A 25,740-nucleotide genomic window follows, 5' to 3' on the forward strand; every position below is an offset into this window, starting at 1 on the left:
GTGTACGAGTACAATAACCTCAGTGGTCCATGACTGCGAAGTGTTGTTTTGTGCTAGCTAATGTGAAAAAAAGAAAAGAAGAACAAAAAACAAAAGTGTGTATTCGTACCTCTGACTGTGAGAGTGGCGGAGGCCTCCAGCTTGCCCACGCGGTTTTCTGCCACACAGGTGAACGTGCCCTCATCGTTAATGGAAGCCTTCTTCACCCTCAGCACATAGTCGTCCTTGTCATACTTGATCTCGTACCTGTCGACAAAGGTTAAAACAGCATTAAATTGAAGTTGCCTACTCAGCATTAAATGTAAAAAACGATAAATTCAGATAAAGCCTTACCCCCACGACAAATAAGACGTGTTTTAGTATGGAGTGGAAAGCGTATTTCCGCTTTAAGAGGTACAAAGAAGCACAACTGTTCATTCTGACAAATGGAGATTGCAAGGAGGATCAATTATTCAGCAATGACACACAGTACACAGAGAGGTGCACGTTCAGTCGGAACCTTCAAAACTCTTTCAATATTCATGAGATGTTTCTCTCTCTGTCTGTGTATATATGTTTAAACCATATTGAGAGCTTCAGAGCTTTGTGTGTGTGTAAATGTGCATAATTGTGCCATTGTGCATCTACTGAACGAGCATAAATGTACAGTTGCAATTAATCAATACAGAGCTACACATTCTTATCATAAAGCAGCTGACTGAATCAATATAGCAACTACCATAGGCAAAGTAAGCCCTAATTTCAATTCCTCTGCAGTAGTCAAATGTTTGTGTTTATGTGTGTTTGCAGATGGTTGTGTGTGTGCTTAGACCTGTATGAATTGTATGACAGTTGACAGGGGGATGATGCTGGTTTGTTTTGTTGCTCCAGTCTGTAATTGAAGAGGGCGCTGGCCTGGCAGTGTGTAAGTAGTGTGCTGGCGAGGGTGGTGGGGTTGTGTGATGGCGGTCTGTCAGCCTGACAACCTTCTGCTGTTCACAGTCTGTCACTCACAGACACTGAGAACAGAGTTGAGATGAACAGATAAAGGGCCACTCTATTTGAGCTCGACACTATGTTTGCCCCATTAAAGCCCCTGTTTATAACTTCTATATGATTATTAACATTGGAAAAATTGTCTGTGTGTTGCTTTCAGCCTTTACATATGTGCACTTTCTGTCAACCACAGTGTCTTTTTTGATACTACCACTTGGGAGTCCCTAAAGTCCGAATTTTTCAAATCCACATAGGAGCTTTAAAGGACAAGTCTGACGTTATATTATCCTTTTATTATAGCCTATTCCTCCGTTCCATAAAACTCCAAACTTGTACTCCAACGAGTATTAAAAACACATAAAAGAACCAAGAGCAGTGATGTCTGCCCAACATTGAGCTAACCCTTCAGAGACTGAAAATGCAGTCAGAGTTGTTTTAGAACAAACTACACTGGCCGAACTCATTGTAATGAAGAAATATGCCACCCAGTGCAACAGCATGACTCTTTTATGTGTCTTTAATAGCTTTTGGATGACAACAGACCTCTATGGCATGGAGGAAAAAGCTATACTAGGCTTTTCCTACACAGATGAGACTTGTTAGAGGGACAAATCCATTTGACTCTGGTCTCTTTATGGGGACTGTTAATAGTTAATACACAATTGTGTTCGGACTGGACAAAGCATCAGACAATTAGATATGGCTCATAGTGAAGGTTTCTGATGTGACTTTAGAGGGGGAAAAACCCCTCTGCTTGACCATCAGGTGTACTGATGGCTGCTTGCCACTGGCAGCTGCAAAACTAATCCGTCCTGTCTATCCATGTCTTATTTTTTTTTTTTCGTCTGCTGTTATGACATTTCCTGAGCAAGCATTCAAAGGCAGCTTTATGAAGCACATTCCTCAACTTTGACTGCCAGTTCCTCCTCTCCACACAGGTACTTAAGGAGCCATAATGATTATTTGACTGAGTCATGACTGAATGCTTTGTTCTAGTGAGAGGGGATGTACAGTTCAGGTAATGGTGGGGGACGTGAATAAAGCATTTATTGTTGAAACCGAGTGAGTTGCATCCAAAGGAATGAGAGAGCACCTTTTGGGACAAGCCTGTTGTCAGATGAAAAACAAACAAGCTAATGGAAACAGAATCCTCGCCTACTTTGCCCTGTGGCTATGATGAGTAGCTCAACATCAACTCCTGACTTCTTAGAGGAGGTGGAGGTGAGTAAAAAAGAGTGGCAGCGACAAGTTAGGGCTTAGGGAGAACATCATGACTCCCTAACAAACCATAATGAGAGCAAGTGAACAAAGAGGATATATTTTTCCCAGTACTCTCAATCAACATACCCTGACCAGCTCTTTGACAACACAGAGGGAAGGCAATGTTTCAACAAGTTGCTTACTTATTTCACCTTCAATCTAAGTGTACTGCTCAAAATATGCAGTGTAGTTTTCCTTGATTTTTCCCTCGAGTCTCAAGAGTTGCATTTTTCATGACATACGGAAGCGCCACACAGATTGTATACAGCAGCCTTTTCATTCAAATATTGTCAAAACCAGACCAAACATCTACAGACCTGCTAGTAGATGCTGTACTTAGGTACAGTGATTCTTTAAATGGTTTGCAAAGGTTTGCATGTTCACAGTTTACTAATTAGCGCTTGACACAAAGTATAGCTGAGGCTAATGGAAATAACTTCAACAATGATTTACTCATAGAAACAAAATATTGGGTAACCTTGAATTTCTTTGACCAGGTAGCAGTTAAAAAGTCTAGGATTTATCATTAGGATTCGTCCTCTCAAACCATGAATATCCATACAAAATTGTATGCTACTCAATAGCTGTGTATACATTTAATTCAAAATCAGATATGTCGACCTCATGGTGACAGTAGAGGAAAATCAAAAGAGCACCAAAGCAAACAAAATTAATCCTCTGGGGACCATGAATATGTAATTTTTTTTAATTTCATGGTAATCTGCCCAGTAGTTGTTGAGATATTTCAGTCAGGACCAAAGTGGTGGACTTTGCAATTCAAAGAAACGTGCTACTACCTTGGCTAAAAAGGATGTGTGAAATGACCAAGCTATTAAGCAAAATTTTCCTCCAACTGTGTCGAACATAGGTGATATTGTTATATAGCTAGATGCCAATGCAAAATAGCTAAAAGCAAACCTACGTAAACGTTAGCTGAATGGATATTCACAAAACATTACAACAGGGGAGGTTTTGAGTTTCTTTTCTACCTATGACAGCATGTATTTTGACGGTACAGTACAGCTTTCACCTTGATTTTGCTCTTTGCACTTTATGTTATGAACAGGCATGACAGCTACAGATAATGTAATCACTCATAGAAACACAAACAGTTCAACTGCTCATAAAGGTTTGTACGGCCTGACATCTGGATGACTGAGCCTTTGCCATGTGGATAACCCACGTATGCACCCACAGGACAAAATGCTTATTGTTCTTGCTCCCATCTCCATCAGTCTATCAAACAGAACCTCGGGCTGGCCCATGACTTATTAGTGGGAAACATGAGCCCAATCAATCTGTAATCAACTTCCTATTTCGAATCAGCCTAGATGACAAGATGAGTGGAAATACTCAGGGATAAGAGGTAGTTGTGGCCACACATACATGTAAGTACACACAGAGAGGGAACAGTAGCTCTTTATTGAGACTGGACTGGGGCAGAGCTCTGTTCTCTATTAGAGGAGGAATGTAATTGCACATGTAGAAGGGCTGTGGAAAGGATAGGAGAGCCAACCTCACCCTGCTGGACTCTCCCTCTTTTTCAACTAGAAAAGGCTCACTGTACACACACACACACACACACACACACACACACACACACACACACACACACACACACACACACACTCACACAAAGAACAAAGTATACAATCATCCAACACATATCCACACATGTGCAGAGTCATTCAGTCATGGAAGAGATGAGGAGTGATGGGAATGTAAGCAAACGGCAAGACAAAGCAGCATTTTTTCTGGGTTGTCAACTTGATGTGTTTGCTGCACGGAGTAGGCTGTGCAAAGATGAAAACTTTATTGGACGCACTTTAAAAGCATTTACATCTCAAAAACCCTCCAGATCATCTTAGGTGATTTGCCTTGAAACTGTCTGTCAGGAACACACTCACCCGTGTTCCACCGTCAGACTTGCCGTGCCAACTCACTCACATTAAGAGAACCGTGTGTCTTGCTTGTATGGACGACTGAATGTGTGAATGTACAGTTATCCACAAAATGACTCAACCTGAGGAGATCTTATCTGTCTCGCCTCGGTGTGTACATGTGAATCGGGCCAGTGGTAGGCAGAAGGGTTGTGTGCCAACTGTGAGCACATGAGTCAGACTTAAGATACAGCAGGGAACTAATTCCAGCCTGCTCTCTGGCCTGACTGCTCTGACACAAAGTCCCCTCTCTGCTCCATTTCATTCTGACACTGTGATCCAGTTTCACACCATCTGACTGCTACTTTACCTCATCCTGATCAAAGGAGCTGGAGTTTACCTGTCCAGGCCTTGTCACCCATGAGAGGGAATCAATTAACCGCTATCGCTTTTCATCCTTCTTCTGTAAGCCCCCTAGCCAAAGCTCCACTCCCTCTTGGCAACTCTCAAGCCTTAGCAGGGTCAGGACCTTCCCATCAGTTCCACTGACATCCATCACCTCATCCTACATTAATCAAAGATCAGTTTGCCAAGATTTGAACCCTCATGGTTAGGCTGGGGGTTTGTGGGAAGAAAATTGATCCTAAATTTGCAAAAGAGTTATTTCTTTTCAGTGCCACAGAAACAGTGGCAACAGCTCAGTCTTTACTTAGTGGAAGTGGTTTGTAGCAGACGCCATGGTTGTACTGTAAATGACCAATGCCTGGAAGTCATTCTTACTTGAGCGTGAGCATCTGTGTGTGGGTGTGTGTGTGTGTGTGAAGACCAAATGATGCACGAGAAGCATATGAATCAGACATATATCCTGACGTATTCATGTGTGTATTCTTAACAGTAGAAAAATATCTTTCTATCATTCATGAAGACAAATAAAAAGCACTGATACAAAATGAACTGTCAGCTGCACACCTTACCCTCATTAACGATATTAACTATATTTTCTGTATACTGAATTATAAAGAGTGAATTATTATTTTAGTCACCTTTTTTTTTGTTGTTGACACAATCAGTGTCAATAAACCTCAACGATAAAATATACTCGTGCTCATCCTACTGCCACTCCACTCCCCAACCCCCTCATAAATGCCAGACGTATCCACTTATATATCAGGGGAAGTAATGGAGACAGGAACCATAGCCTGCTGTATTTTCATTCTGCTGAGTTGCGAAGGTGAGAAATCACCGAAACTGGATGGTCAGCATAACACAGGCACTCCTGTCACACTGGCTTTAACAGCTCTCTCAAATAGAATGACCCACACACCTCTATCATACACAAACCCACACTCGCACACTCGCACACACACACACACACACACACACACACACACACGATGAAGGGATTGAGTCAGAAAGAAAGGCTTTTTCTGCTGAATGTTGCAGGGGCTGGTGCTGTTGAGGTCAACAGGGACAGGGGGCCTGAATACAGATAGACTTCAAGACCAAAGGGGCTCTGATAAGGCACAGGAGAGGGCACAGGGGCCCAGAGCAAATGAGGAGGCAGAGAGAAGTCAAAGGAGGGAAAGACGTAGGCCACACACTGAGCTGATAGGCAGTGGGAGATAACACACACTGACCAGATCTTTTCACTGGGATTCATAGACTATGGCAGAAACTCTTCCGTTTGGAGACACAAAGCTCTCTGATGTGAGAGCAGCTATTGTGTGCTTTCCCCACGATTCTGCAGAGATGCCTGACAGACGGATATTAAGCCGATGCTGATATTAATCCAAATGAAGACACTCTTACAAATAATAAATTGTCTTGCTTAAGCATAACCAAATGTGGAGGGTGTAAATGTATCCTCATTATACTAAGTCATTGCAGATACACTGTATATACACCTTAAATAAATTACAAATCTAGTTTTTCGTAGTATTTTCCGACAGATAAAATCCAGCTGCTTGACGACACATGCCAAAGTTCCCCTGGGAAGACACTACTCTACCATCTGAATCTAATCTTATGTATATTGGCAACATGAGTGAAACAGATTTATTTCACTAGGGGAGGTTGGATGATTTTAATATTTCATGTGCTGGTCAGTGATTTTAATTCCCGCCCGGAGCGTATATATGTGATTTTCTCCTCCTACCCTGGTAATAATTAAAGCCGCAACTAACTAATGTTTTTCAGCACACTTATTGGTCCTTCCATAATTTAATTCCTGTCCTGAGAGAGACCTTGTGTTTTAGAGTTTCATTAGCTCAGCACACAGTTTAGAGTTCTGTGTGACAATGGAAGAAGCAAAAACGTTTTTTTCTGACCTGATGGCAAAGTAAAAGTCTTATTTGGGAGCCCAGACAGTGAAGGAAAAAGAAAAGCCATTATAAGAATAAGAACCCCCAAGCTCAACAAATGGCCTGATCTAATTTCAGCTACAGGTAATTATTCTGTCTTGGCTAGTCTGCTTTCCTATAACTAATTTTATGTGTGGTGGACTAAATGTATTTAACACTATCACCTCACAGACTCCAGTCCTTTCCTTACTTTAAAAGTATAATAGAAATTCAGAAAGAAGTGCGATAATTTGAGATCTTTGTCTCTTAAAGAACCATTTAATGTAATTTGGATGAAATACAGTCCAGAAGGATGAGATTGCCACCTCCCTCTGGAACATTACTCATGTCCGAACAGGGTTTGAATTGTAGTGTACAGCGTATACCATAAATAAGGGTTTTAAGGTTAAGTAGTGAGTGATTAATTGGGCTGTGCTCCACAGTGTGCAAACAGAAAAGTACTAAATGACACAGGCCTTTAAGTAACTAATGTTAACCACTTGACCTTTTCCAAAGAAGAAAATATTTAGGTCAAGTGCCCATGCAAATGTTTTCGTAACACACAAAGAAAAATCTAAATTTCCAATCATAATTAATGCATCTGTAGTAATAATGCACCTGTTGGTCCCTGATATTTCAGAGTAAATCATTAGTTGAAGTTACTCATTTACTCTGACATGTAATTTGAATGGTTTCATAGAGATATGTATTTGGACTTATAACGTACTGCAAAATACTGAATTGACCTATTTTATTACATTGCAATACCAAGCCTTTTGGCCTGGAGTAGATAAGCTTGTTTGCTGATTTTAATTTAGTTTTTACTAACACAGTAAAACACCCCCACAGAGGTAAAAGAGCAGCACCATTGTCTTTGTCCTCTAATTGAAACCATTCTGGTGTTGTCTCTATCTCCTCTCCTATCCCACAGAGACTGAAGCCAGTGCCATCCTGGCGTGCTTTATGTCTATGTGCCAGTGTGTGCGTGTGTTTGCCTGGGAGGCTGCTGGAGTCACTGAGCATATTAAAGACCTGTTTACTCAGCTGAGGCTCCATTTCCCTTCTTCCTGGTATGAAAGTTGCACACATACAGAAAGACACAGGCATGCACAACGTGTGTAAAAGGACCAGCAAAGACAAGTTAAAGCTATTTGATGGTAAAGAAGGAGCGGTCTTACTAAGTCTCTCTCTTTATACAGCTTATCATAATAATAAGGACAGCGTAACCTTTTCGGATAAAGAGCAAACAAAGACCCCCTCCCCCAACTGAATATAAAAGTGTTTGATCTGAAGACGTTGTGTATTCCTATGGTGACGACCACTACTGATACAGCTTCAGACGGCAACAGTGTAATGGCATAATGGCTGTGCTACAGTAGCTGTTTTTATCTCTTCTTCAGAGCACTTGCCAGTTATCAAACTGGAAACTATTCTTTCGTGGGATTTTAAACAATTCTTCTGTCAGTCAGAGAGAAGCTGTGTTTGATGTTTATTAAGTGAGGATAAGCAGTGGAGAAAGCAGGAACACTTCGTCACTTAACAATATGAGGAGTCTGCTTGTTGGCACGCAACAAAGGCAGCAGAAAATGTCAGAATTAGAATATCGCAGTCTTCAAGCTTGCTTTCCGCTTCAAAGCTAAACTGGAGAATTAAATATAGCGAGGAAAACAAAAGCTCCCACATTGTAATTAGAAACACTGCAATATTTATTGCTGATTAATTTTGGCAGTGTTCTTTTCATGTTTTAGGTTCTTTTTACGATGTCCAAATAAGGCCAAACTTCAGTTAGTTACTGATACAGTTAGCAAGGACACTGGCACATGACACTCGTCCTGTTTCGTTATAAATCTGTTTATTAGTGTACAAAATGAACTCATTTCCAAAGCCAACTCCCTATCAAAGACATGAGTGAAATACTTTTATGTGTTTGTTTTGGCACAGCGCTCATGTCCCACTGCCCAGTGAACCAAATCCTTATCAGACACAAACAACCCGCCCACGCTCAGCTCGGCAGCTAGCCTTGAGAGATGTCAGGTCCACTGAGTGTATGTTTTATGAGGTGATCCAAGCAGTGTGTGACTGACTTGCTGGCTGCGGACAGCACGCTGGTCTCTTTGAAGTCCACTCCTGACCATGACACTGCTGTTGACTGTGAGCCCGGTGACTCACAGTGAAGCAACAGGCCAACGTGCAGGAACCAACAAGAACAGTATCACTATATCATCAGTGGCTTTTTACAGGAAGTGAGAGAGACTATAGCTGGCGGTGGGGCTCGCATTTCTCTGGAAATGACACACTTTTTTTCTTTCATCAGTATCTATTTATGCTTCTGTGAGTGAATGTATGTGTCAGTGAGGGTGCACAGTCTGAATGGGGTTAAATGTGTAAGGGAAGGACTGATTATCTTCCAGGTTTCCGAAGTGTCTGTGCCAAGATTTCACCTGAACAGCTGCACCTGTACACATACACTTGAGGGCCACGTCAGCTGATACTCTGTCTCTTCATATCTTCTGTCATTCTATCTGTCTCTCTCTCTCTCTCTACCTGTCTGCCAGATTTTTTTCTGCTTTTTCTAAATGTCTGCCATTCAGCCTACCTGCCCACTTACCTGTCACTCAGTTTTAATTGTCTATCTCAATATCTGTTTGTCTTCATGTGCTTCCTTGACATGAGACACCGTCTACCCCTGTTATGGCTATGTGAGCTGTCTTCTGGGGCACGCAAGGGTGGAGTCATTTTATCCTGAATGGGTAATGTGCATTGTGTACAGCCTGATAGAGCTATTTAATGCCCCATGGCAGCCAGGCCAGGTGAGAGCTGGCAGTGTGAGTTATCATTAGTCTGAAACAGTCACTCAGACTGACATCAGTGCCTCCACAGCTCCTATGCATTAAGTGCAGCCTGTCATACTACAGTACTACACATACACACACACACACACACACATACTTGTATGCAAAACACACACTCTCACAACTGTCTGCTCATATGCTGTAACAGAGAAAGGGTCAACTGTTTGCTCCTGTGAGCCATCATCTTGTCACTGTCTTATGGAACTTTTCTCCCTTAAAGTAAAACCTTTGCTGAGAATATTGTAGATTTACATACCTCCCACGAGGAACATCAACGTCATCTTTCCTCCAGCGTACATTTGGCTGGGGGTCTCCTTGTACCTGGCAGCGGAACTCCACCGTCTCCTCTTCCAGGACCACCTGGTTTATGGGTCTCCGAAGGAAGGTGGGTCGCTCTGCAGGACGGGCACGGAGGATAGAAACAGTCATTTTATAATGTAATGCAATGGGCTTATGTCAGTGTGTGAATATACAGTTCATATATTTTATCCACACAGTCGTATCTTCCTACAGAATAATCCCCTCTGTCCACTCTGTTTTTTCTCTTACAAATTCATCATGTGATCTCTTCCATGATCATTATATGGAAAAACAAATATTGTACTGACACTAAAAATGATTATCAGGAATTAAAATTCAACTGGGAAAACACTTCTCCTAAAAGTATTTACACTTCTGAGCCCTGGCGAACATTGGAGACACATCTCAGGTTAAGTTATACAGTGACAGAGGATATATAGTAACATGCATGGAAGTCACTCTGCTACAAAAGGGGAAACAAAAGTTTCAGGACAACTAGAGAAATAAAGCTTACCAAACACTGTGACTTGTGCTGTCTCGCTGTCCCTCTCTCCGACCATGTTGGTACCCACACAGATGTACATGCCAGCGTCGCTCTTTCTTGTGTTGGAGATCATCAGCTTCCCTCCTCGAATCTAAAGAAAAAAAAAACTGTTTTACCATGAATACACTGATAATACATTTAGAATTTTTTGTCTTCCCTATGCATTAATATTCTTCCTTCTCAAATAAGTGCAGCAACAAAGGACTGCGCCCTTACTAGCTTTGTTCCTATGTGCCCAACACAATAAAGTTAACAATATACATTAACAGTAGTTCTTCCTATTCAGTCCAGGTATTAAAACAGATGTTAAAACAGATGGTACAGCACTCACAGTGATCCTGTCATCCTTGTCGTCAATTCGCACTTTGTCTTTCTTCCAGTAGATGGTGGGTTCAGGATGGCCTCTGGGAGGAACACACTCAAGGATTGCTGGCTCTCCTGCTGCCACCACCACATCTGTAGGGTTTTGTCTAAAGTCATCTCGCAGCACTGAGGGGAAAAAGAAAGGACAGGTTTTAGGAAGAGTACAGTTGCATCCTGTGGAATTTAAATACCTAATAAATGTTTAAGTTCTCTATTTTTAAAATGTCTTCTTATGCATTAAGTTGTTGTGTGCACAACACAGCGTGAATGTGTGCAACTTTCATCGTGGCTATTTAAATGGGATGTGCAGCTTCATCTGACAAGGCAAGCACAAGTGAAAGCTAATTGGAGCTAATGGAGGTCCCTGTGGAGGTAGCAGAACAAACAGAGACAGAATGCCCTGAAGCCTGATGTCATTCACATGTGAGAGCTCACAGGGGTGCAACACTGCCTCACTTTTCTTAGCATGTAAACATACACACACTTACACACAACCAGATACGTGCTAACACATACACAAAAGAAAACACAGTGGGTGGTCTGATGAACAACTGTGGCCTTGTATCTAATCATCCTCAGGTAGGCCTTTCATCACAGAGATAGCCTCTCACCCTGCATAGTGTTTAGTAAAACACACAACATCAGTTCATTATCAAACCAGGAGAGCTGCTGTTGCACAAGAAACACACATATGAGCACTCAAATGAAAATGTAAAAGCACAAATGTACATAGACATACTGAACTGTAAGAAATTAAACCCTCAGTCAATTGTGTATTCAGAGCAGGATACATAATATACATAATACCTGATGTAGTAAAAGAAGGTTTAAACGTACAAACTGGAGGTCGCACTGGCTCGCTCATGCTTTGTGTACCCAAACAGATCTTTCTTCATTTGATCTACAATCAATCTAGTCCGTGGAGCAGCAGTTTAGGAATTTCAGCTTCAGCAGTGTCCATCCAGGGAGAGACACATGATTCCTCTGTAGGATAAAAGGACTGAGCTTGTTGGAGGATGTTTGAAGATGCTTGAGAAGGGCTAAATTAAGGGCAGCACCACAGGTCCTTATGTAAATTCCACATGGCACTGGGGACAATGGCAGGGAGGGCCAGGATTATAAGAGGGGATAACTGGTCCCTGCGCTCCAGGCTTCTCTCATCTCTTCATTCACTCTTCTTACCCTCTCTACAGAAAGCCACGCAGCCATTGTCTTCTTATTTATTTATTTAGACCAAGGGAAAGCGGAGCGAAGGAAGAGAGGAAGCTTTCAACCCAATTATCCTGGGGATGCACAAGGGTACAGAGTGGGACTTTTGTGTGACATGAATTCAAATGAAACCTTACACAGAGGTAATAGGAGAGGATATAGAAGAGGTAGAAGTAGAGGTTTTCTCTCTCTCATGCAGGGATGCCCTCTAATCTAAAGAGCTAAGGTAATTAGCCAGCTCCAGAGTGGTCGACCCCCTGGCCAGGGTGGGCATAACAGCCACCACCACTGGGCTCTCTGTATTTGCATTACAAACAGAAGTCCTGCTGTTTGAAATCATAGCCTAGGTTGGACCATACACTGCCTGTTGTTTTCAAGATCACGTTGGATTTAATTGCTCCTTTCCATTCATTGCTAGCACCCATGGGATTTTGTCAGAATCAATTTCCTTTGAAACAGAACAGTGACAAAAGAAACACACATTAGGTGCATCATTACGGTTCTTGTGCCACGCTGTGTAATCTAATCTAATACTGCACAGTGCGTCACAGTAAATGCATCCATACCCTGCAATCTAAATAAATACACAAAATGTAGAAGCAGAAAAATAAAAAACAGTGGCCACACACTCCAGCAAATAAAATACAATATACACACACTTGTTGAGGACAGGATAAATACAGGGTAACAAACAGCTACAAGCAAACAAACACATAACACATCACTGGTGAAAGGATTATGGCCTGTGTGTTGGTTCATGGCTTGTTAATAACAAGACAACACTCTGGACAGACACATTTACTAAATAAATGAAGGGAAGGGCCAATTCAAATATGCTTTAGTATGCTATCTAATCCTAACTGCAAGGCCACAGTCATCAAGGTCAGCCTTCTACAGCTAAAGCACACACACACAACTCAAATATTCATCCCCTCAGTGTAACGTTTACCTTGCTTTATTACAGTACGAGCATGTATCTCTCCTGTTGTTGCCTGCGGGCACCTCCATGGGCTGAACTACGCTACGTCGGGGATCATAAAGCAAGTGAATGCTTTTATATTAGAATCACAACATGACTGTTTTTCTCTGTTAATCTATGTGAGGTGCATCTGATATGTGTGTACCATTAAGTGGGTCTGTGTATTTACTGTCAGAAACTGAACTCCGGCTCAGAGTCTTGAGGCCCTGTAGGCATTCAGGCCCGAATCAGCCGACAGACGTAAGGTAATTGCCTTTCAATCCCCCTGAAACACTCAGCTCTTCTTCCACTGAAAACATCTCACCTCCCATGGAGTTACAGCAGGCCCCAAACTCTGCCTTCTTGCTTACTTGCTTATAAATATTTATATATTTTTACATTTACACCCCTCAGTTGGCAAGTGCTACATCTGTCAATCCAGCTTGAGGCTAAAAAAAACCCATATCTGAATAATATTAATCTGCCTTTGCCGCTCCTATTTTATTTATTTATTTATTTCCCAAATATCAGAGGAGTGGGCTGATTTGAATGAAAGAGCATCAGGCAGGGGGCAAAGCATGGCAAATTTGAAGCTCTTTCAGCTGGCACTGTTTCAACACCTCAAACTTAAAGGGGAGGGAGTCAGGTTACAACTCGCACTGTGAAACAGCCAAGGGGTTGAGAGTGGAGGTCTTTGCCAAAATAAAACACAAAGGAGACACCCACACAGTTACTTTGTAAACCGGATTGTCCTACATTGGTAGGGGAGGCCTGTGCCAGCAACCATTAGGGAGGTCCACCTGTGTGTGTGTGTGTGTGTGTGTGTGTGTGTGTGTGTGTATGTGTGGGTCCATAGCTAAGATAGACTCAGCACACAAGAAAATCATCCAGACACAGATACATGACAGCACAAACACCCGGCATCATAGCACAGAGGTGGCAGGGCAAGGACGGGATGAGGAGAGATATTTTGTACCGTGCACCCTCTTCTCCCACCCAAGATATTAGTCACTGGAGGGTGACACTGCTTGTCGGTAAGATTAGTAGGGAGCCTTGACTGAAGCGTCCAGCCTGCATACTGAGATAAGTGCTGACAAATGCATTCACCTACAGGAGCATACCTAGCTTCGGTTCACAAAGGTTGCGCTCACTGCCACAACACCACAGACTGATGTCTAAAACCCAATTTTTTCCCTCCGTTTTGACATTCACATCACTTTGATAGACATTCACCGCAAACACAAAAACCTATACACAAACCTGACAAACTGTGCAACATTTCTTAAAAGCTGCAGGGCTTGGTATCTTTTTGTAATAGTGCAAATGTGAATGTTTGTGTATGTTTGTGTGGTTGTTATTACTTTTCCCTCCCTATTTACTAGAGAAAAGACCCTCCATGCTTTCATAGATATTCTCCTGGGTCAGAGGCTAAGAAACACAGAGAGAGATTACAACAGCTAGAAGCCCGGGGGCCATACCCCGGCACCCAGACCCACCACCTTCTACCCACACTCTGATTAGAAAATAAACCATGCACACACACACACAAACTGGGAGAGCTGTAGAGAGGTAGCTCCAAGCTATAATATCATTTTGTTCGAGTGCTTTTTGCGCTTCATCCGGCAGAGTGCTATTACAATGCCGCCATTTTCAATTCCACCCTTAGAGAAGAGAGACAATATATATGTCACTTGACAAAACACACCGAACCCACTCTATGTGCTGTCATTGATGTTTTGTATTACTGTTGACGCTGAAGGCAGGAGAACGATAATGCCACACTATATAGTACAACACTGTGAAAGGAGATGTGCTCCATTTGTCTGGATGCAAGCTTTTTCTCAAGCTCTGACTCGCTTATTTGCCCTCCCACCGGCCAAAACTAACCTTTGCCCCCCATCCAGATGCAGAAATTAGCCCCTCAGCAGGCAGGCAAGCAGCAGGTTCGCACATATCCCCGATATTCCTCCACTGAGGGGTTGCAGGTCAGACCAGAGAAACAGCTGCAAAAATATGGCCGGCTGGCGGTGCCCAAGGCTGTACCTCCTCTGAGGACTGAGTAGAGACTCTCATCATTAGCACAACTCATCACCATCTCTCTCTGTCTGTCTTATTCTCTCCTATCACCATTGAGGGTCATTCTCTGTCTTTCTTTTTCTTCCGTCTTCTCAGTTCATCAATTTTTTCCAATCCCACAGCGTTGTCCCATGCGTTGCATCTTGCCCCCTCCACTCACTTCCACTGGCTTGTCAGGGCTTTCTCTGCACTGACTACAGATGAGGTTTTGCAGATGAAGCCATATACATGCACACCCGATCATTCTCCATAGAACAGACCACGGCCGAGCCCGATATGATCTCCACCACCATTCCCCCTATCTGCAAATCCCAAGCTAAGGGATTGTAAATAGCACTGTCACTTTCACAGATAAGATGCAGGAAATATGGAAAAGAGTGAAGGTAAAGAGAATCATATGGCCGGCAGTGATACCATAGGGGGAGGGGTGGGGGGGAAATCACAGGTGGTGATATCATATGAAATGTGCATCTTTAATACAGACAGAGACAGAGCACATATGTCTTAGTGAGAACACAGAGAAAAGAGGCTAGACATAACGCAACACAACAGGGGATGATGAGAGGATGCCTGAGCAAGGTCAAACTGAAGAGAGGAGTACAAAGGTGCTGAATAGATGGGGCTGACTGTAAACGAATGGAGCGCATTCCATCAAACTCATACCGCATACTGTGCCTCTACCTCTGATTCAGTAGATAAGCCTTTACAAATATTCTTATTTAAACAGCAGCCCTGCTCAAAGCTCATTTTTCAAACAGCACCCCTAATTTGGCCTAACAAGCCCCTGTGCAGCACAGTAATGACAGTAGGACCACAGTGGGCAATTCTGCTGGCCCATCCAGGAAAAATGTGTGGTGCTGCTCCCGAGAAACAATATAATTAACTCTTAATGAACCTCTTTCCTTTACAGCCTTTAACAATACCAACACACACACACACACTCTCTCTCTCTCTCTGTCTCTCTCTCTCTCTCTCTCTTACACACACACACACACACACACACACAATTCAATTTAGCCTAATCCATGCTTTATGGTAATGTATAGCTCATTAAAATGTTAGTTAAAAACTCATTAAAATTCACTTGAAGAAGTAATGGCTTCATTACAGTAATATGCTGAAAAGCAAAGAAAAAGACAAGTAAGGACAAGGAGAAGAAAGAGAGCAGAGAGCGACAGCTTTCTAATCACTTAATTGTGTCTAAAATGGAATACATTTGCATAATAAATAACGATGTGCTGTATCCTCCTTTCTATCTTTTTCTATTCTCATAGCACTCTGTAATTAACAGGCGCAACAATTAAAGATGCATTTTGCCCCAAAATGATTTTGGTGGCCACTCCAGTTTTCATTCTGTTGTCTTGTTTATGGTCATGAATGTGTTTGGGGTCTTGGCAGATGTAGACAGTGCGCTGAAACTGGAGCTGGCTGATACTGACGAACAATGTGCCCATGGGTCTTTGTGCCTGCTCTGATAAGGCATGATGTTGTGCTGATGCTTGTGCTCAGTCCAGAATGGACACTTACAGCCGGGAGGGGGAGTAAGATGTGAAGGAAGTAGAAGAAGGGGAGGGGAAGGGAGAAGGGGATGGGGTGGGGGGGGTTGTAGATGAGAGCGGGATTGATTTCCTGCCAATTCCAGCACAGAGACAGCACAGACAGAGGTAGTGAGGCATCATGATGGAGCAGGTGGGTCTGTTCCTGCATCGGGTATAGGAAGAGTGGAGAGAAAGTAAAGTGAGAAGAAGAGAAGGAGAGGAAGTAGTGCAGTCAGGCAGACAGGCAAGTGTCTCCTGTTAATGTCTTCTCTCTTAGGCTCCTATTGCATCAGTCCTATCCAAACATGATAGATAATACGGTGTGGTATAGTCGTAATAGTGTGGCTGAGAAGGCATATTGAGAGTTTAATAGTATGCCATATTTAGGAACATCTGAACATCCTGAAAGCAAACTTGCTCTCTATATCTTGTTGAGATTGGAGGTATTGATGCTTATCAAGAATAAAGTTATGTAAAACAAGTTAGCCATGTTTTCCTTTTTACTCAGGATGTAAATCTAACTCTAGAAGTCCCAGAGCTTCTTCCTCCTGGAGAGACTCAGGCAGATAAATCATTCTGAATCAGGATTGTGTAACACATTAGAAATAGGCTAAAAGCACTGGACACTTACTAACTCTGGCTTATGATTTACCAAATAATGCCCTCAGTATTAATTATGGCCTGGGGAACCCACAGGTCTTGGAATGGAAAATTGAAGCCATTCTTTTTTCAGACTTTTCCATCATTAGTAAAAACTTTATACAAACACCAACCTCTAATCTGCCATCTTGTCCTATATCACCTCAAACAATCTCTTAATATCTCATTATTTTTCATCCTCACCATCTCTCCCTCTCACCTGCAGTGTTATAGTTAATATGTACAACCTCCCACAGTTTTCTCATGTAGTTGTTCAAGTGTAACAGATGTCACACGTCCAGCTGTGACACACTGACGCACTACAGGAGTAATCTATTGAAAACACGAACAGTGAAAGAAATTTGCTGGATCTGACAAAAAATGTCTGAAATGCTGTTTTTGCTGTTAGTGTGTATGTATGTGTGTGTGTTCGTGTTTTCAGCATATTTGTGTGAGCTCTGGCCCTAATGACATTGAGGTAGTGACCTTCCACAGGGAAAGATAATCCCTGGGATGCTGTTGAACTGTGTCCAGGCTAAGCGAACAGGGCTGGATTTCCTCAGAGACCACACAAGCACACACACAAGTGCGCACACACGCAGACAGAAGCTGAGTCGCTTATCCGGTGTGGCATACTTACACAGGCATCTCTGGTGAAAATGAAACCCCTGCAGCCTCGTTCTGCAGTCCACTGTGCAAATCTTCATATAATCTTTAATAGCTTCCCCCTATTTTCCTTCATGCCAGCCTATTTGCTGTAGCTCCTTCCGTATCTATTTTATTGTTTTGGTCTATAATTGGATTGGCAGTAACGGGGAGCAGAGAACCGTTAGGAGCTTGTAAAAGGTGTCACTCTGTGATGGCAGCCCCGTTTTAATTAAGCTCTCGGCTGGAGTTGAGCAGCTTTTATCTAGGTTGGTCTGATGAGCCCCAAGTGCAAGTGTGCTCCACACTGTACCGCAGGACAGGCAGGAGGAGGAAAGGAGGTGTTTACAACAGCTGTAGATAGCCCAGTTTACTGTACTCAGCATCACTCCCTAGACGCCAATGTTCACGCCTGGACCAAGAAGATACTGGGAGATATCATAAACATTCAGTGTGCTGGTGTGTGTGTGTTTGTGCATGTGTGCCATGACAGTGTCTCCTTGTGCTCATTGTGACAGAGCCCCACCCATCAGTGGTGTGCAGTCATGTGTGTATTGGTGCAGATGCAGAGCCAGCCCCACAACATGGCGGCAGAAAATGGGCACAAACAAGAATCTAAACCAACACAACAGAAGACTGATCTTACGCTACTGCTGTAAATTCTAAACTAATCCTACTTCGCTCTCTGGCTGCTTGTGTGTGTGTGTGTGTGTGTAGGTGTGTGCTGATGCTGTAGGCAGTGCTGTACGTGGCATAATGATTAGAGAGGTGTTCATCACAGTCCTTCCTTGCCTGTTCCTCCCTCCCCAATCCTCCTAATGGCCTCCTCAGATCATCTTTCCTTCAATCAATACTGACTGAAAGGAAGAATCCCACACCTAAGGACACTTTGTTCTCTACTGTAGATCACAGGTGACACATTTCCCATATCAGGAATCATCCGGTGGTTCTGGATCAGAACCTTACAGAGGACTTTGAACCAGTTCTGATATCAATCAAATGTAAAGGTCTGGCCATTTTCTAGGTGGGTGGCTTGGGCGGAGGCTGATACAGTAAGATTTGTTAGCAGGGGAAGGTTGAGATCTGTCAGTGTGGCGAACAGAAAGCAGGCAGCAGATGTGGCGGGGTGTTAAATCACATGCAGCATAGATGCAGAGACATTTAAAGAGATTTATTGATCACTTTATAGATCTTAACTCATGAGGAAGAGCAAAAATTAAACTGGATACGGAGATGACCTTTACAACTGCCTCACCCATGGATAGGGATTTTTTTTTCACTGTCTCCATGTCCCAGTGTGTATATGTGAGCTGTTTATGATTGAGGGGGAAGTAGCGATCCACAATTTAGTCAAAATGTGCATCTGAAAATTCCCTTCTGTACAACCAGCACCACTATCATCCTGAAGATGTGCTATATACTTTATGTGCATCTGCTGAAGTGTGATTGAATGCTGCACATAACATCTAAATACTTGGAATAAATTGTAGAAGTGCTGCTGCCTGCTCAGCAAATCACTGCTACATTAGGCTCACCTAAGTACCACACACTCATACACACACAAATTACAATTTCAAGTGTCTGTGCTGCAGAGTCTGTCAGTTTGTATGGAACGCAGTTGCCCAGCACTTGGCAGAGAAATGCACCAGCAGCACTAATAACAAACTGATCACCCTATACTGCACTGAAGTAGCAGGAGTTACGCTCATATACAGTCCATTAGTCCCTGCTCAGATAAAGAAAAAAAATCCAAGAAGACAACAAACGCACCCAGGCAATTTACTGTATAGACGAGTCACATGTTTATGCATTTATATGCGATGCAAAGGACTTAAGCATGTGTGCTGAAATGCTCTGACATTAACTATCTAAGCAGAGCATTTAAATTATTTATTGAAGCCATAGCTACTCTGGCGTCATTCTGTGGAGGAGCACTACATCTTGAGAGAATCCGCATTACAGTCCGGTTGCTTATTTCACATTCCAATTCGTGTTAATTGCATTACAGAGTAGTAATTGTGTTAGTTCCATCTGTAATCAGCTTACTGCCTCAGTGCAGCTGGATATACCTGTACACCAGGCTTATGTAACCTGTGTGCTAATGGGGGGAATTTCATTCATTTCAGGGCATGGAGTAAAAACCCAGGATACTCACTCAGGTAATCTGGCCTGCTGGAACCGTCAGTCTGTATGTAATAACCCTGGTGTGTGTGTGCATGTGTCTGTGTGTGTGTGTGTGTGTGTGTTTGTGTGCGAGTCAATCCATGCTCATATTATCATGCAAATGGAAAACAATCTGAAACACACCACTGGCTGCCATGCTCAGGATCAGTGCAGAGCACTGTATCTAAACCATTCCTGTTCTGCCCCTCAGCCGTCCTTTTTTTTTTTTTTTTTTAAACCTCTCCATTTCTTTCCTCCTGGTTTTTCCAACCTCCCTTAAATTTTCTGAGACACCACATCAGAAATGCAGATCAAACAGTACTGTTTCATATTGCATTGGTACTACAAACTTGTCCAGTAGATCTCTGTTGGCTGGAGATGTGAGGTTAATCATTTAGGCGAAGGAACAAAGTTAATGAGGCAACTTCTAATCCGAAGCTATTCGGAGTTCTGTCAACAGTATTGACTGCACTGCAGATGGGATAAGATATCGTTGGAGGGCACTGATGACCTACATAGCAAGGACAAGACAGTGGCTCAACAGCAGCACAGCACAGTGATCCCGCAACTCTCCAGGGCACAGATTCTGCTGCAATAACACAACGCTAAAAAGACACTGGATGTGCGTAAGCTGTATGTGTGTGTGAGTGCATGGGCCAGCATTTCCACTGCCACCCACGCAATGTCCTTTATCCTTTCAGTCCCCAGCTTTCATATCACCCAGAAGCAGAATCCAGTTTGCAACCAGCTATATACTACTATTACCACTAGCTGCTGTGCAACACACAATCAATACTGATTTCACCTGGCAATTAGTTAATAATCCAATGAGTAAGAACTACTGAGCCAGAACTGCTAAAGATAGAGAGTGGGGAGGGGGTGGAGTGGGTATGGCTGTGGTCTGCCACATGTCTGCTGTGAATGATGTTCATGAGTGGTTGATAGTGAACCTTTGTGCATGTGTCTAGTAAGTAAAATCAAGTGATATTTTCTAGTGTTTCAACCAGAAAGAACACCCTCAGTGTTCAGTGTTAAGGGACATTAGTTCGCAATTGGAAACAAAGCTTTATTACACAACCATGATAGGGACGCAGACAAATTTCAGACATTAAGTTGTCATTGGGAATCTATAATTGAGGAAATATTGGTAAAACTGTAATTTACAGTAAGTAATTTGGGATTAATTGTAAACAAAATAGAGACAATTGATTCCAATTGTTTCCAATAATAAATGAATAATGAACTTATATTTACTTTGAAAGGTGTCTTTCTTTCAAGGAAATTGCTGTTTTACCTATACCATATTACATTATACCATACTATATTAACACAATACATATTTCTTCTCTCTCTATTTTATTTATCTTAAAAAACATACATACATAAAACATAAATGACGCCTACTATGCCAACCGATAATAACAGAAATCACAACCGCTTATGATTTGATGACACAAACCTTTTATAGTAAACGTAGCCTTTGCACCATCGGAAAATCAGTTCAATTCTGAAGACAACTCCATCTAATTCTTGGGTCAAAGGTGACTATTCTTGCCATTTAAGACACAAGGCACATTTTTTTTTTCTTTTGATTAATTTCAGGTCCTTGAAAGGTCACTGTGATACGATGACATTTGAAATCGTCATGTCTAACCCCAGAAAGCAGGACCTGGGGGAGCCATTAGGAGGGACTTCTGTAGTTGGGGTGGACATTTAGTGTGGCTGCAGACACCACTTGAGCTGTTTTTCTTGTCTTCACTGGAACTCCTGATTGCACACAGGCACTGCACTCTCTGATCAATGGGGGAGGTTGACACACACATCTATGATACAGGCAGACACATACAGACCCTAACTCACACACATACACACCCAAACCCACACACACTGATGCTGTAAACCCCCTGTATGTCTGAACACAGAAACAACCAGACGCACTGTCCCTTGGGTAATGAAAGAGCATTGTGAGCCTGTGGTTGCTGTAAAACCCAATTAGTGTGTGTGGTTTTATCAGTTCTTTCAGTTAGGGGTACACATACAGATAACAGCCTGCACAAGATTGGGTTTTGCATGTCTGGTGGTCTGCCCCCTGCTGGACACTCCCAACCAAGCAACTACATGTAGACTATTTAGGAGTATGGGTTATAAATTACTGTGATTATGCACGTTCTCCATAGGAGACTTAATCAAGAGTGTAAAATCAGTGTGTCTGTTTTGGCAAAGGCTAATTCATATTGATATACATGAAAACAGAGGCAAAGAGTTTCCACATAATCAACGACAAATAAAAACCACATATTGTATATGTATATATTTCAACATATTTTATCATGTGATTAGATCTGAATTGAAAATCGTCTCCCTCCGTATCACATGTAATTAAACAAAGATTATGGCTGTTTCCCGGTTTCTTCTCAGCATGTCTCAGAGCTGGATTTCTTGCTTTCAAATGACTGTAGCTGAAGAATGAAGCGGTGCCTGACAGCGTCACAACACCAGCCTTATCCCTGTCTTCAAACGCCTCCATCTCCCACAGCCACATAAAAGAGCAGAACAGAGTGGTGGCAATCGCAGCCGCCGTGCTGTGCAAGCCTCTGCTCCACCACAGCCGTAAAAAGAGCTACTTCTATATTCATGTGCCGCATCACTCTGGGCTCTTTGATGGCACAGATCACTGTCAAGATGCTGGGACTCTCACCAAACATACAGTATGACTGGAGAATAGTGTAAAAACATATAGGATTCTGCATTCTATGCGTCCATGTGGGGGTGTATTTGTGTGACACTGATTTAGACAATTTGATTAGTATAGATTAGCTAATCATTTTCAATTTGCATTAGCATTATTGAATATCAGACGTCATTTTAGTGACTTTTTTCCCAATACTATTGACTTCGCCTATACTGGAGATGCCCCTGCTCAATAGGAGTCAAGAACTAAGTAGCAATCCAGTCAAGAGACAGAGAAAGAGAGAGGCAAAAACAGAGTGAAGTGGTTTTTTTTTTTTACCATCTTTCATTATTCAGCCTCAAGCCATGAATAACTGAATAACTGAATCAATGATAGCAGGGATGGAGGCCTGTATTTTCATACAGCATGTATGAATGTGGGGGAAGCATAACAAGCCACAAGAAAGCATCCTCCTCCTCCAAAAGAGGTCTTTAAATGAAGAGCTAGGAGCTGCACTCATGCATGACTGCTTCCTCCATGTCCATTTCAGCATGGACCTCTGCACCCCCGCCCTTTTTACTGCATGCACTCAAAAAAATACATAATGATTCTTAAATTGTCTACTACTTCTAAGTCGTGTCTTACATTAATGAGCCATTGAAGATGGCTTGGTCAATGGGAGAACCATTGTTATTAAAGCTACTATTAAGACAGGGGCCCAAATGGTCAATCCCTGCTCTAGCCAAGCCTTACAGAGGTAGCCCACACACTGCTCCTGCTCCACGGACTGCTGAATTAAATATGAGAGCGGGAGGGGACAGGCGGAGAAATGGGAGGGGAAAAGAAGGAGGGAGATAAGAGGAGATGGGGCAAAGAGCTTCTGTTTAAATAGCAGAAAGGTGACATGTGAGCACTCTGCCGCAGAAAGGGACCCCTGACCTCACCGTGCCACAGTGACAACCAGCACTTAGCATTCTCCACAGGAGTCTGATCTCACCAGGTAATTGTTGCATGTTTTACATCAACATGACCCTGCAGCGTCGTGCTACTGACAAACATGCTGAAACAAATAACGCATGTGTATTTACTTTGTCATATTATAGTGCAGACTCCCATGCCCAGATAAAAACTGTCATTAACACAAATAATTCATGGGCACTCGTCCCTAGAGCACTCATATGATTGAAGTCGATCAACTCATTTGAGAAAAAAAAAATAGCAGTTTAAATTGCCTTTTCGAATTCATCTGCTGATTACCATAATCGCTTCATGGCTGACAATACAATGTAAATGTGTGTGCTATTAATGCCAACAATTATGGGGGCTAAATGCAAATGGCCTGCCAGTGAGGACGGCCCCGATCGATCTGAGAGGATAAAGCACAAACAAACCCAATCTTACGATTGCCACTGTATAGAGACCCTCCTGCTCACTTTAACATTATCCTCTATGAGTTTTGTCCAAGCAACTGAGGAGGGAAACTTTGCTCATGTTTCTACTCTACACGGCGAAAATGGGTCCTAGACCAATTTATAGAGGTAATTTTACTGTGAAAATGGATTCATTCTGAGTTCACAGTGAATGCCTTCTTGAAATGTAATGGCTGCTCTACTCTACACCACTCCAGCGTCTGCCTCTAGACTGTGCCTCAAGCTGTAGATCACTCTCCCGTGAGCCCTCACTTCACTGTCAGGCCAGCAAATTCCACCTTCATTAATAGCAGCCACTCATGTCTGACTTAAATTAACGTGCAGGCTATCAATTAGCTTGGGCAAGGCCAGGCATAGTGTACTCAAGGGGAAAGGAGAAAGGCTTCCTGGATAGATGCTGGACAGCGGAGACGGATGATATTGTATCCATTACTCTGCTGTTCTGCTTTATTTTCCCCTCATTATCTAAAACTGTTCACCTGTTCCAAAGTGGTTTGTTCCTTACTCTTAAGTAATTTATCTTAATTTTGACTGAAAGCAATCCTCTTTCTGTCAGGCCACCTTACTTACTAAATAATTCAAAACAATAGTGTTTAATGTTTACCATATACAGACGCAGTGGGAAGGAAAAAATATCCACACATACTGCATGGCTCTTCCCATTTGCATTTGCAGTGTTTGTTTTCCAACACCAGTATGTAACAGGTCAAGAGTAGGAGGTTCGTTTGTATGTCTGCTCAATCATGCATTCACACAAATGAAGAGCCTTCTCACCTCATGATACCTCACAAAATTATTTTATATACAACCCTAAAAAAATTTTCACTTGATTATTCATGTATCCATCCATCTTTCCACCCAGCCCCTTTTCTTGATGAGTTAATTTCTCTCCCATTGCCTGTTGTCTGAGTGACCCTGACGACCCAGGAGAATCTCCTAACAGGCTCCTCTTGCCCATCAGGATTGATCGCTCCACAGCACCCTGTCAGGCACGATCAATACATCATTCCTTCAGTAACGAGCCCTGCTCGCTTGCCGCCTCTTCCTTCCCTGCATCGCTGTACTTCCATTTTATTATTATTTCTCACAGCGGATCGATGCAGTGAAACAGGCCCACTGTAAACCACACCACAATTAGAGCAGTGTCTAATCTTCTTGTTGACTCCATCTCCTTCACAACAGCCAGCGAATAAAACACAAATGATAATGAAATCTAATGGGATTCTGTGGAATTAAATCACTTAAACAATGAAGATAACCCAACCACAGTTCTGAACCAATAAAGCTCCTGATAGAGGTATATACCAGTCAATATCTTATATGCACATAGGCCTAACGAGCCAGAAGAGCAGCTTCTCCTCACAAAGATGCATCATTTGGCCCAGGAGCTTTCAACAGGTAAAGGGTAAAACGATGCAAAAGTATCAAAAAGATCTAATTTAATAATACTAACTTTCACGAAAGTAAGCAGTTATATTGTATCTATTCACCTTTACATACCAACCCACATCTGAGAAAGTGATGACACACTTGAGAGAACGCAGTCGGAACTTTAGATACCATTAAGTGGATCTCTGCAGAATAAAATTACATTTCTAATATTGAGTGCAGAAAATGACATGCTTTGTGGTAAGATAATTTAATAATGAACTCTAGACTTAATTAGGTTAATTTTGTAAGGGGGAGCACTAATGACATACTTAATGTTGAGATGTCAGCATTTTTTTTTATCCAAGAACTATAATGACATCATATTTCTTTGTCTCTCTCTTTAACATGCAGGAGTTTCAAAAATTGAGGTTAAAACTGTCAGTGCGTCGGCAGACTGGATTTCTGCAATGTCATCACATTAGCAGCTGGTTTACGGAGAGACAAAAATAGACATAGAGCTAATTTGA

General features: G+C 42.3%; 1 protein-coding gene across 14 annotated transcripts in view; it reads right to left on the reverse strand.

The window, feature by feature from the left end:
* Positions 1–25,740, reverse strand: part of robo2 (roundabout, axon guidance receptor, homolog 2 (Drosophila)) — a 260,511-nt gene that overhangs the window by 49,500 nt on the left and 185,271 nt on the right. For all 14 annotated transcript variants that reach the window (XM_051397364.1, XM_051397361.1, XM_051397359.1 and 11 more), the window contains exons 3-6: positions 10,482–10,639; positions 10,121–10,241; positions 9,563–9,701; positions 110–246 (exon numbers count right to left, since the gene is read on the reverse strand). In XM_051397364.1, the coding sequence (XP_051253324.1) occupies positions 110–246; positions 9,563–9,701; positions 10,121–10,241; positions 10,482–10,639 (555 nt within the window). The remainder of the gene's footprint in view (positions 1–109; positions 247–9,562; positions 9,702–10,120; positions 10,242–10,481; positions 10,640–25,740) is intronic.

The sequence above is a fragment of the Dicentrarchus labrax genome, unplaced genomic scaffold, assembly GCF_905237075.1.
Source record: "Dicentrarchus labrax unplaced genomic scaffold, dlabrax2021, whole genome shotgun sequence".
NCBI classification, from domain to species: Eukaryota; Metazoa; Chordata; class Actinopteri; family Moronidae; genus Dicentrarchus; species Dicentrarchus labrax.